Raw genomic sequence first — 13,359 nt, forward strand, 5'->3', positions numbered from 1 at the left:
GTGTATATGCGTGCGTGTGTATATGCGTAAGTGTGTGTGTATTATGTGTAAGTGCGTGTGTATTATGTGTAAGTGCGTGTGTATATGCGTAAGTGCGTGTGTATTATGCGTAAGTGCGTGTGTATATGCGTAAGTGCGTGTGTATATGCGTAAGTGCGTGTGTATTATGCGTAAGTGCGTGTGTATATGCGTAAGTGCGTGTGTATTATGTGTAAGTGCGTGTGTATTATGTGTAAGTGCGTGTGTATATGCGTAAGTGCGTGTGTATATACGTGCGCGTGTATATGTGTGCTTAAGTGCGTGTGTATATTATGCGTGCGTGCGCGCGCATATGCGTGCGTGCTGCGTGCGTAATCCTCGCGCGTCTGTGGTCAGGTGACTGGCGCTGAGCAGCTGTGCAGACTCGGTGTAACTCTCCATCAAACAACGGGAGGCACCGGCGCAGGACGCACCACCGACACGGACCCGGAGAGCGCAGACCTGGGCAGCAAACGTCTTTGGAGCCGCGCGACCGACACAAACTCTCACGATGAAGGACCGAGCGGCCGTAGCGCTTCTCGCCGCGGTGACTTTGGCTTTCGCCGCGGAGGTAAGAGCCAAGGATTTTGTGGGTTTATGTTGTTTAGACGTCAGAAGGCGTCTTTGCACACAGTGTCAGCGGCGCATACCGGAAGCCAATCCTTCAAAATAGAAGCTTGTAATAGATCTTGCGACACACGCTGAAAACAAAACTCAATTTCACACATTTTCAATCACAAACGTTCTCCAAATCATAAACATGCCAATGCTGTATTTATATGTCATGAAATGTCGCTTAGAAATGCGTTTATTGTCATGTCCGATTCAGCTGAAAGGCGCCAGACGGAAGCCGACACGTGCCATATTGCGTTAGTGTTGCTGCTTTGCTACGTATTTTTTTGGGCAGTGAGCAACTTACATGTTTTTAACACGCTAAAACACAATGTAACGCGACTCTTTCTCTCAAACGTGACGTACAAAACATCAACTACATTTATTACGTCTTGTTTCTTTATCAGGCCAGTTGTTTCCACGGCCTTTTCTCTCCCACAGACGGATCATTCTTTCGTTGTATTTTATGGCGAAAACATAAATTTCACGCATTTGTGGCATCGTGACATTTCCACTAATACGACACGCGCTGTTAAAGCTGTAAATACATATGTTTTAATCACGATCCAAACGCTGTATCACACCGAGCCACCGCGTTACACAATCCCATCTGCCAAATCTAATTTCGCCTTCGCCCCAGAATCATCTCTCCCGTCCGAACCCCGGTAACTGCCCCGCGGGGCCCGTTACACCGCGTCAATTCATCCGCTTAAATAAATGAAAAGCGTCTCAGATTGCATGTCCCCCCAGGGCAACGGTTTTTTAAAAGGCAGTGGGCGTGTTGAAATCAAACACCTCCAAAACACAAAGACTCCCGCGGTGCGTCAGATCCGTGCGTGGTTTTTTATTCAACGCAACGGGCAAAAAACAAACCAAAAAAAAAAAAGCCGTTTCCACAAATGTGTCGGTGGGAACGCGGTGGGGGATGAGCGTGTCCGCGCGTGTCCGTGTCTCCGGTCAGACGGTGTGAGCGGGAGGGAGACGTGTAAGATGGCGGCGGTGCACTGCGGTGGAAAAGAGCCAGGCGCGTGGAGACGAGGTTCCTCTGAGCTTTTGTGCAGTGGAACCTCCCGCAAGTCCTGTGCGTCCCCCCCCCCCCCCCCCCCCCCCCGCAATATGTGCGTTCCCCCGCAATATGTGCGCACAACGCGGGTTCTGGTTGCGCACAATCACCGCTCATCCGTTTGTGGAAGAGCCGAAGAATTGGCGCTGATTTGTTGGAATATTGATGCTGTTTCGATGCACGTTTCCATTATATACATTATAATCATCTCTGATATTTTCTTTCATATTATATTGAGTTTTAAGACCAAAACAACATCCATGCATTTTAAAACTAGTTCCCCATGTTGTGATTCCACTTAATAATGCACATTTTTATTTTGAAGACCCAAGTTTTGGTGCTGCTTTGTTGGAATATTGACGCTGTTTCAATGTGTCCATTCTGCACATTATAAACATCTCTAATATTTTCTTTAAGACCAAAACAACATCCATGCATTTTAAAACTAGTTCCCCATGTTGTGTTTCCACTTAATAATGCACATTTCTATTGTGAACACCCGAATTGGCGCTGATTTGTTGGAATATTGACGCTGTTTCATCGCACGTTTCCATTCTGCACATTATATACATCTCTAATATTTTCTTTCATGTTATATTGAGTTTTAAGACCAAAACAACATCCATGCATTTTAAAAACTAGTTCCCCATGTTGTGATTCCACTGAATAATGCACATTTCTATGTTGAGTGGTAATTGTATGAGTAATGTTGACACAGAATAAGAGAAGGTTGATTTTGAGGAATTATGACGTTATTGGTTTATTTAAGGGTCGTTTTCTAAACCTTGTGTGGCATTTGAGGAACAAGGAATGAGAAAAGTGTAGTTACAATGTTATTACATCTCTTTCCTGTTAAACTACAGGCCTAATCCTAATGTCTGTTACAATTTTATATGGGTGTGAAAATGAAAGCATCAAGAATCGTGTAAATAGCGAGTTTGCATCTATAATGAGGCCTCAAGGTGAAAATATAGGCGAGTACAGTCTTTTATTAAAAATGGAACTCAAACACCTGTTTGTAAAATGAGAAATATGAGTCAAAACGAGCACAATTCAACATATTTTCTCTTAAACTCCACAAAAAATGCTCGCTCATGATGGGAAAACCAAAACATTCAATACATTTGATTGAGGAGACGTAGCCATTAGGAAAGAGTGCTTTAAGATAAGATATTCCTTTATTGTCCACACATGGGGAAATTTCATTGTTGCAACGCAGGTAGATACAGAGGAAAAGGACAGATAACTTATAGGAAGTTTTAAAAACTTAATAGAAGAACTCTTATAAACAAAATTCTTATAAACAAAAACTCCTATAGACAAAACCTCTCATTTCTTAATAAGGAATGGAGGGGAAAATAAAGATAAAATAAAAACAGTGTAAGACAAGATAATACTATAATGGTAAAATAAACACTGCATGTGAGTACGACAGTAATTGCACATGAATATGACGGTATTGCACGTGGTTAAGTCAGTATTGCACATGGTTAAGTCAGTATTGCACATGGTTAAGTCAATATTGCACGTGGTTAAGTCAGTATTGCACATGGTTAAGTCAGTATTGCACATGGTTAAGTCAGTATTGCACATGGTTAAGTCAATATTGCACGTGGTTAAGTCAGTATTGCACATGGTTAAGTCAGTATTGCACATGGTTAAGTCAGTATTGCACATGGTTAAGTCAGTATTGCACGTGGTTAAGTCAGTATTGCACGTGTTCAGGGCTAACAGTGTTTGTTTATGCAATATGACACAATTTCACCAATGAAACTCAAATGTAGACCTAAAATCACTAGTCAGACAAAATTAAAAATGAATTGAAAACAATGTATCAAATGGAAAACCTCTGTGTTATTGTGATACATTTAGTTTGCAATACTGATTATTGTGTCCGTCAATATTGCATTTACCACGTAACACATTTTACACTGTATTTATCTCTGTCGGAAACGTTTTGACCCGTTTGAAGTTGGAGAATCTATAGTGCTATTTCTACATGAAGTATATTTACATAGAGCAATATTTTTGATTCATTTGTTCTGTTCAAGTGAAGTTTATTTCCCACATTGTCCAGTTTGACCCCCAGTTTGACCCCGGCACTGCGTGGTGAGTCCCGGTGTCAAAGGCTCCGTCAGAATGGGACATCTGCTGCTCGTGAGGCCGTCTGCTGCTCGGACAATGCCTTTTATAACGTCTTCCTCTACTCCACTTGTGTATTTACTATAGAGATAAAATACAGGGTTTGGCTAGGTTCATTCATACCTAGTAGTAAAACCACGAGAGATATATACGGTTCAGGAACAACTTGAGTAGTGGTAAATCGGAAGCAAACCAAGGCTAAATGTGGACTGGACCAAGTCTGGAAACACAGAGCAGACCCAAACCGGGACAGGAAGTGGTCTAAATAAACAGGTTTAAATATTGAATAATGATCCTGAGGTTAAGCATGTATTTTTGTCTTTTAGAAGCAACAGTCCTCTGTGTTAAACCACATTTACTGAACATCTCAACGTCTCCTTTTCCGCTTTATAATCCTTTCCTAAACATTTCAGCCCTTTCATCAAACACAACCCCAAAAGCTTTGGACCTAATCCACTCTTCACCTCCAAATCCTTACGTTAACTTTATACTTCAAACAAACGATGAAACGCAACAGTAACAAGGCTCAATTAACACAGCAAAACTTTGAAATCTTGCTACAGCGTTATCTTGTTTACCTAGTGGAGGAATGGACTTGAAAGCAAAAGGAAGTTGTCTTTTCCGTTTTGGAGACGCCCTAGAAAGAGGTTTTGGCAGACCAGCTGGGAATGTCCTTTTATTTAAGTCCACAACATTCTGCGACTTTTTCTGAGAGTTTAAACCTGTTATAACGTCGTTCCTCATCAAACACATACCTGAAGTTCTGTTTCATATATTCAATCTTTGCCATATTCGTATCGCTTTATTGTATGTGTCTCTATGTTTTATTCAGGAAAATTCAGACAGAACTACGATTGAGGTGTCTCGAGTCAAATCTCAAACAATATCCAGATTTGGAGCGGTCCGTGTAGTCGTATTGTGGCCTGTAACAGTCTGTGTTTGTACTAAGTCTACTCATTTACAGGGGCGTCCAAACTGTTTTCACCAAGGGCCGCATTTTGAAACTTAAACAGGGCAGAGGGCCACAGACAACTTGACAATGTCGAATTTGTTGAATGACAAAGTGAATCATTCGAAATGTTGCTTTTGATGTAATTGCGATGAGCCTCCACCTTTAATTAGACCTGGAACATTAATATTTGGTTGGTACAACATCAAAATGCCTGAATTTTCCCAATTTCACAGTAAAAAGTACTAGTTTTTGTTGTTTGGGCCGACATAGCAGGAAGCTGGAGGGCCAACAAAAATTGGTCTGAGGGCCGCATTTGGCCCCCGGGCCCTAGTTTGGACATGCCTGTTTTAGAACAACAAAGATGATAAAACTTTATTCTCCACCGCGGACTCCACCGTGTCGTCTCGCTTTGTTCCGCTGTGTTAAAGTCAAAGTAAGAACCGTTTGCCTAAAGTGTGGTTATGTCTTTGATTTTTTAGCAATTATAGCCTCAAGGTTTTAGAGCTATTGCTAAACTATGAGACATCCCTGAATGTCTCTCCGTCCCCGTTTGCACACGTATTCCAGGCTCCAAACGCAGCCGGCCGCAGTGTCGTGTGTTTGAATCCCGACAATTTACTGCATGTCCTCCCGTCTCTCATCCCCCATTTCACATTTCCCTCTCCTGTCTAATAAAACCTACGGGCAACAAAATCTTGAAAGTAGGTACCGGGGGAACGTCTGTACCTGGGGAACGTCGGCACCGGGGGAACGTCGGGAACGTAGGCACCGGGGAACGTAGGTACCGGGGAACATAGGTGCTCACCCGGGGCAGGAGTGGTCTGACAGCTTTGACGATTTAAGTTCTCAAGTTGTGAACGTAGTTGTGAGTGTCTTGCCCAGGGACACAACAAATCCAGTCCGAGGCACACACTGTTGACCGTCTAATGATTTCATGCCTTTACTATTCATATTTTCACCCGAGCTTAACTGTGCACTATGTAACTTAAATGATAGAGGGTTCACTACTTGCTTGAATGTTCAACATTATGACATTTAAAGGATCTATCTTGCATTATTTATTCAATTACTGGCCATAATTTTGCCAAAATGCATTTTTACAGTGAGCGGGATCCAACCTATAACTTGCTTGTCTCCATGGAGATATATACGTTTCATGGCACACTGTCGAACAAAGCAATAACATCTCCATGGAGACGAGTTGGTGGCAGACCCTCAATCCCCCAGATTTATTTTTATTTTTTGAAAGGGTAACCACATCTCAGTAAACTTGTCAAACACTTTGTCATTGTTCCCATTCCACCACCGGGTTTTTCTCCCAAGAATTAAGACGCTTAGCTTGACACGCTAACTGCGCTTAAGCTAACAGTTCATTCCCCCTGTGTCCACAACAACATGGCCGCCCGCTCCTCTCCTCTTTGTCCCATTCCAAACAGAGGCATTCCTGACCTCTAGCTCGTGTTATCTTTGTCCACGGCCCGCTAACGCTGGAGCTGTATGTTCTGTTCACCTTTTTACAACAACCACGCGCCGTTCTGCCACTTTTAGGACATTGTTTACATTTTGGGCTATGCTAGGAATCTGCTGAGGTGGAGATTGTAGAGTTTGCAAAGGTGGCAAAGTTTGAGGACAAATGCTAGAAGATGCTAACGTTGTAGCGACACTGATAAAACGGCCAAGAGCTTGTTCTGAAGTGCACGGGATTCTTGGATTAGCACAGATCAGTCGTCGCTCAAACGTTAATGCTACTGGTTTAAAACGTGCACTTTGAACTGAATCTGGAATTAAAACGTTAAATGTAAATGTATGGGAATGTAATAACTCAGCAACATTGTTTGTCATTTCATAATTTACTGCTAGGTTTTCCTTTGATACAATTTACACTTTAAAAAGCCCAACTTAGGGAATTTTGGGAAAACCTTGGATATTTACTCTTATACAAAGGTTGTCTCTTTCATTTCTTTCTCGGTTTCTTATCATTACATCTGAAAAATAGGAGGAAGAACACATTATCATTATTTTTTTTGTTATTAAGGTGTGGTTAAAATTATAGTTGGATTTGTCATGAGGGCAAGTACAAACAGTTGTAGAAGTTACACCCAGCAACAGGAAAAACAGTTACGGTGCTAGCTCTAGACTTCAGATGATCAGGACGGAACCAGCTTTGAACAAGGATCAAACTGGGCATAAACCAGGACTAAAACCTGGACTGGAACCAAGACTAACACCAAGACTAACCCCAAGACTTAAACGGATAAAACTGATCCGAACTAGGACTAAACCCAGGTCTTAACAAACCAGACCAGGGCTTAACCAAAAGTAAATGAGTAAACTGGGACCAAACCAGGACTTAACCCAGGTCTGAATCAGGTCTGAATCACCAGGACTGACAGGTCTAAACAAGACAAAACCCAGGTCTAAGCCAGAACGTTTCAATTCACGTCGTTTTAATTCACATCCTAAAGTTACTTCATTCAACTGCATCCCTAAAGACTAAAGAGATTTTGTCCACAAACCAAAATTTAAACATAGCAAATTCAATATTTATTCATATATATTTATTTAAAGGCGCAATGGACGATTTTTTGGCGATTTGAGAACGCAGGCGGAAGTGCACATGCCACTCCCCCGTGCGGACTGATACAACACACACGTGCGTTTGTTTATTAGCGCAACGGAGCGCATCGCTCGTCTCCCGTAGATTTCTGTCCACTTCTGCGTCAGCTCGAACTGTCTTTCTCGTCTTCATTTTGCCCGGTACACTGAGGGAACTATATTATGATAGATCCATGTGCTTAGGCACGCGGAAACGTGGGGACGAGCCTGACGCGGCTGCAGGTGAGCGGTAGGTGCGTTTTATGATTGATACGTGGCAGAACCAATGATTTATCCACGCCACGAGGAAAAATGATAAAACATTTGCTGAAAAAAATCGTCCATTCCACCTTTAATAAAAGCAAATCAAAATTCACATGTAAACAACTTTCAGATTCAGATGGAAGATAAAGTTTGAAATATTGACCCAGTTGGACCTTTACTGACATTAATTTGATGGACGCAGACGCTCAAAACTATTTCAATGATTATTATATATTATTATGATGAAATCGTACCGTAACCTCAACAATACAGGGTTTACTTTTACGTAGACTACTGCAAATATTGATTTATGATTCATCACTATAGAAAGCTTAATGCCGCTCCCCTGTCTGCTGATATTACTGTTACGCAACTACTACTACTACCACTAGCACTAAATAAATACTGTACTAATACTTAATACCACAACATTAATACCACTTATATCAAATAGATACAGCCAACAATCATTTTCCCCCTTTTTAAGATGTTTTCTAGTGAACGTATGTGTATTTTAAACACAACAGTCTCAATTGAAGTTGCTGACATGGCGTTAACTCATAAAAGTAAATGTAGACATTAAAATACTGCAGACAGCACTAGCATTGATGTAGCGTTAAGAGCTACCATTAACGTCCCTCCAACTCTCCCTCCATCGCTCCCCTTCTGTCCCTCCATCCCTCCCCTTCTGTCCCTCCATCCCTTCCCTTCTGTCCCTCCATCCGTCCCCTTCTGTCTCTCCATCCCTCCCCTTCTGTCCCTCCATCCCTCCCCTTCTGTCCCTCCATCCGTCCCCTTCTGTCCCTCCATCCGTCCCCTTCTGTCCCTCCTCCCTTCCCCTTTCTCTCTCTCTAACCTCTTTATATTCTTAAGTTCACTCTCCCCTTCCTCATCCCTTCACTCTCCCCTTCCTCATCCCTTCACTCTCCCCTCTCCTCCCCGTTCTCTTCCTCCCCCTTTCATCTCTTGCTGACTCACTCGTTCAGTTGATATATTTCTAAAAAGGACTTTCCTCCCGCTCACTCTGCTGCATCGATCAGATCCGGCGCTCAAGTGTGAAATTGAAACTGAGGTTTGGAAATGTCAACATCGAGTTTGGACCGATTCAAAAAACAGCAACAATATTTTATACAAGGAATAAGCAGTAACATGCAAACATGGCTTCCGCTGATACAAATCCAAGGCCTTGAACAATCACAGCGCAGCAGCTTTTAGTGTCTGAACCGGACTTGGAAAGACCCACCGTAGGTTTTCCCCACGCTTTGATCCCTGCGGCCTAATTTATAGATTCTTACTGGCAAACGGCCACCGGGGGGTGCTCTAGCAGGAAGCGCAAGCGTTTGACACACTGTAGAAGAAGACGTCAGTGTTCTCTATATTTTAAGCTTCAAAATGCTGTGTGTTTTATCACAATCAGACTCATATTCGCGGAAAAATGTGTCTAATGAGGAAGTGACTCTAGACGCGATGAAACGTAAAGACACACGTGGAGCGCGGACATGTGAAATACGACCGTCTGCAGTATAGAACCTGCCGCATTGAAATGAGACTTTCTTGGCCCCACCCACCTCCCTCACGGAAAACCTGTGAATCACTGGAACAATCTTTCTGTGTAAATATCTCATGTTACAATGAAACACTCTCGCTAAGCACCAGATGTACCAGATGTGAGGACGCAGGTGAATCAGCTCACACAGAGCAGGAGGGGACAGTAGAGACAGCTGTGATGTGTTAGGGGACAGTAGAGACAGCTGTGATGTGTTAGGGGACATTAGAGACAGCTGTGATGTGTTAGGGGACAGTAGAGACAGCTGTGATGTGTTAGGGGACAGTAGAGACAGCTGTGATGTGTTAGGGGACAGTAGAGACAGCTGTCATGTGTTAGGGGACAGTAGAGACAGCTGTCATGTGTTAGGGGACAGAAGAGACAGCTGTGATGTTTTAGGGGACAGTATAGACAGCTGTGATGTGTTAGGGGACAGTAGAGACAGCTGTGATGTGTTAGGGGACAGTAGAGACAGCTGTCATGTGTTAGGGGACAGTAGAGACAGCTGTGATGTGTTAGGGGACAGTATAGACAGCTGTGATGTGTTAGGGGACAGTAGAGACAGCTGTGATGTGTTAGGGGACAGTAGAGACAGCTGTCATGTGTTAGGGGACAGTAGAGACAGCTGTGATGTGTCATGGGACAGTAGAGACAGCTGTGATGTGTCAGGGGACAGTAGAGACAGCTGTGACGTGTTAGGGGACAGTAGAGACAGCTGTGACGTGTTAGGGGACAGTAGAGACAGCTAACACTAGAGACAGCTGTGACGTGTTAGGGGACAGTAGAGACAGCTAACACTAGAGACAGCTGTGACGTGTTAGGGGACAGTAGAGACAGCTGTGATGTGTTAGGGGACAGTAGAGACAGCTGTGATGTGTTAGGGGACAGTAGAGACAGCTGTGATGTGTCAGGGGACATTAGAGACAGCTGTGATGTGTTAGGGGACAGTAGAGACAGCTGTGATGTGTCAGGGGACATTAGAGACAGCTGTGATGTGTCAGGGGACAGTAGAGACAGCTGTGATGTGTTAGGGGACAGTAGCTCATGTTACACCTGCACCTGCGTCTCATTGACAGGTGCAGCCCGTAAATATACAATTTGTTTTGTCTTTGTAAATGTCTTCGGCGCTGCTTGTATTCAAATCAAATCAAATCAAATCAATTTATTTTTGTAAGGCCCAAAATCACAACAACAGTTGCCTCTGAGGGCCACAGGGAGAAATGAATCAACAATGTCTGTGGTGGCGAGGGAGTCAGACAATGTCTGTGGTGGCGAGGGACGATGTCCCAGGGTCCTCTGTCCTTAGACTCTCCTTCTCGGCCAGGAAAAACTACAAAAAAAAACCTCTTTGGGAAAAAACCGTAGAAACCTAGAGGAGTTCCAGTGAAGGAGAGATCCGACTCTCACAGACGGACAGACGGACACAAGGAGACTGGAGCTGGACCCACTCTTCAGGCAGAAGAGGGACCGTCTGAGTCGAGCTGGACCCACTCTTCAGGCAGAAGAGGGACCGTCTGAGTCGAGCTGGACCCACTCTTCAGGCAGAAGAGGGACCGTCGGAGGCGAGCTGGACCCACTCTTCAGGCAGAAGAGGGACCGTCTGAGTCGAGCTGGACCCACTCTTCAGGCAGAAGAGGGACCGTCGGAGGCGAGCTGGACCCACTCTTCAGGCAGAAGAGGGACCGTCGGAGGCGAGCTGGACCCACTCTTCAGGCAGAAGAGGGACCGTCTGAGTCGAGCTGGACCCACTCTTCAGGCAGAAGAGGGACCGTCTGAGTCGAGCTGGACCCACTCTTCAGGCAGAAGAGGGACCGTCGGAGGCGAGCTGGACCCACTCTTCAGGCAGACGAGGGACCGTCTGTAGTGCTGTGCAGTATGGTACATCCATGCAATTGTCTCCAGATGTAACGATGTGCAAATATTGATTTCAGAGTTTGATACTTATTACGCTATTGTGAAGTAACAGAATAACCGTGTCTTGTTGACATAATCCAAAGAATTAGGATATACAAGTGCTTAATAAGCTCTTAGCTCTGTTTTTTAGCTTTTGCTGCTGCAACAAAACAATGGATTAAATCAAAGAGGCTTGTAATTTGAGCCTGTTATTGTGAAGATTCCATGATATTGTTTATTGTTGCATTTAGTCTCCAGTAAATTAGACCCTGGTCTCTCCAAACGAGCTGTAAAACTCGGGTCCTGACTAGAACCAGGAAGTACTAGAACCAGGAAGTACTAGAACCAGGAAGTACTAGAACCAGGAAGTACTAGAACCAGGAAGTACTAGAACCAGGAAGTATGATCACATTAGTCCTGTTCTCAGGTCTCTGCACTGCCCCCTGTGGCTCTGAGAAGAGACTTTAAAGCAGCTCTGCTGGTGTACAAGTCTCTCCATGGCCTAGCACCAAAGTACATCTCAGACATGTTAGTGCTCAGGGACCGGCCTCCTGCTGGTGCCAGAGTCAGGACTAAACATGGACTGGCCTCCTGCTGGTGCCAGAGTCAGGACTAAACATGGACCGGCCTCCTGCTGGTGCCAGAGTCAGGACTAAACATGGACTGGCCTCCTGCTGGTGCCAGAGTCAGGACTAAACATGGACCGGCCTCCTGCTGGTGCCAGAGTCAGGACTAAACATGGACCGGCCTCCTGCTGGTGCCCAGAGTCAGGACTAAACATGGACCGGCCTCCTGCTGGTGCCAGAGTCAGGACTAAACATGGACCGGCCTCCTGCTGGTGCCAGAGTCAGGACTAAACATGGGCCGGCCTCCTGCTGGTGCCAGAGTCAGGACTAAACATGGGCCGGCCTCCTGCTGGTGCCAGAGTCAGGACTAAACATGGACCGGCCTCCTGCTGGTGCCAGAGTCAGGACTAAACATGGACCGGCCTCCTGCTGGTGCCAGAGTCAGGACTAAACATGGACCGGCCTCCTGCTGGTGCCAGAGTCAGGACTAAACATGGGCCGGCCTCCTGCTGGTGCCAGAGTCAGGACTAAACATGGACCGGCCTCCTGCTGGTGCTAGAGTCAGGACTAAACATGGACCGGCCTCCTGCTGGTGCCAGAGTCAGGACTAAACATGGGCCGGCCTCCTGCTGGTGCCAGAGTCAGGACTAAACATGGACCGGCCTCCTGCTGGTGCCAGAGTCAGGACTAAACATGGGCCGGCCTCCTGCTGGTGCCAGAGTCAGGACTAAACATGGACCGGCCTCCTGCTGGTGCCCAGAGTCAGAAGTAAACATGGACCGGCCTCCTGCTGGTGCCAGAGTCAGGACTAAACATGGACCGGCCTCCTGCTGGTGCCAGAGTCAGGACTAAACATGGACCGGCCTCCTGCTGGTGCCAGAGTCAGGACTAAACATGGGCCGGCCTCCTGCTGGTGCCAGAGTCAGGACTAAACATGGACCGGCCTCCTGCTGGTGCCAGAGTCAGGACTAAACATGGGCCGGCCTCCTGCTGGTGCCCAGAGTCAGAAGTAAACATGGACCGGCCTCCTGCTGGTGCCAGAGTCAGGACTAAACATGGACCGGCCTCCTGCTGGTGCCAGAGTCAGGACTAAACATGGACCGGCCTCCTGCTGGTGCCAGAGTCAGGACTAAACATGGGCCGGCCTCCTGCTGGTGCCAGAGTCAGGACTAAACATGGACCGGCCTCCTGCTGGTGCCAGAGTCAGGACTAAACATGGGCCGGCCTCCTGCTGGTGCCAGAGTCAGGACTAAACATGGGCCGGCCTCCTGCTGGTGCCAGAGTCAGGACTAAACATGGACCGGCCTCCTGCTGGTGCCAGAGTCAGGACTAAACATGGACCGGCCTCCTGCTGGTGCCAGAGTCAGGACTAAACATGGGCCGGCCTCCTGCTGGTGCCAGAGTCAGGACTAAACATGGGCCGGCCTCCTGCTGGTGCCAGAGTCAGGACTAAACATGGGCCGGTCTCCTGCTGGTGCCAGAGTCAGGACTAAACATGGACCGGCCTCCTGCTGGTGCCAGAGTCAGGACTAAACATGGACCGGCCTCCTGCTGGTGCCAGAGTCAGGACTAAACATGGGCCGGCCTCCTGCTGGTGCCAGAGTCAGGACTAAACATGGACCGGCCTCCTGCTGGTGCCAGAGTCAGGACTAAACATGGGCCGGCCTCCTGCTGGTGCCAGAGTCAGGACTAAACATGGACCGGCCTC

General features: G+C 46.1%; 1 protein-coding gene across 4 annotated transcripts in view; it reads left to right on the forward strand.

Moving 5' to 3' along the window:
* The first annotated feature begins 481 nt into the window (after nt 1-481).
* Nucleotides 482-13,359, forward strand: part of appa (amyloid beta (A4) precursor protein a) — a 59,039-nt gene continuing 46,161 nt past the window's right edge. For 2 of the 4 annotated variants that reach the window (XM_072443302.1, XM_072443469.1), the window contains exon 1: nt 482-589. In XM_072443302.1, the coding sequence (XP_072299403.1) occupies nt 530-589 (60 nt within the window). In that variant the 5' untranslated portion in view covers nt 482-529. The remainder of the gene's footprint in view (nt 590-13,359) is intronic. The other 2 variants (XM_072443386.1, XM_072443553.1) reach the window with 1 other exon arrangement.

The sequence above is a fragment of the Eucyclogobius newberryi genome, unplaced genomic scaffold (assembly GCF_026437365.1).
Source record: "Eucyclogobius newberryi isolate DKJ021-1_F unplaced genomic scaffold, fEucNew1.0.hap1 SCAF_1, whole genome shotgun sequence".
In the NCBI taxonomy this organism is placed as follows: Eukaryota; Metazoa; Chordata; class Actinopteri; order Gobiiformes; family Gobiidae; genus Eucyclogobius; species Eucyclogobius newberryi.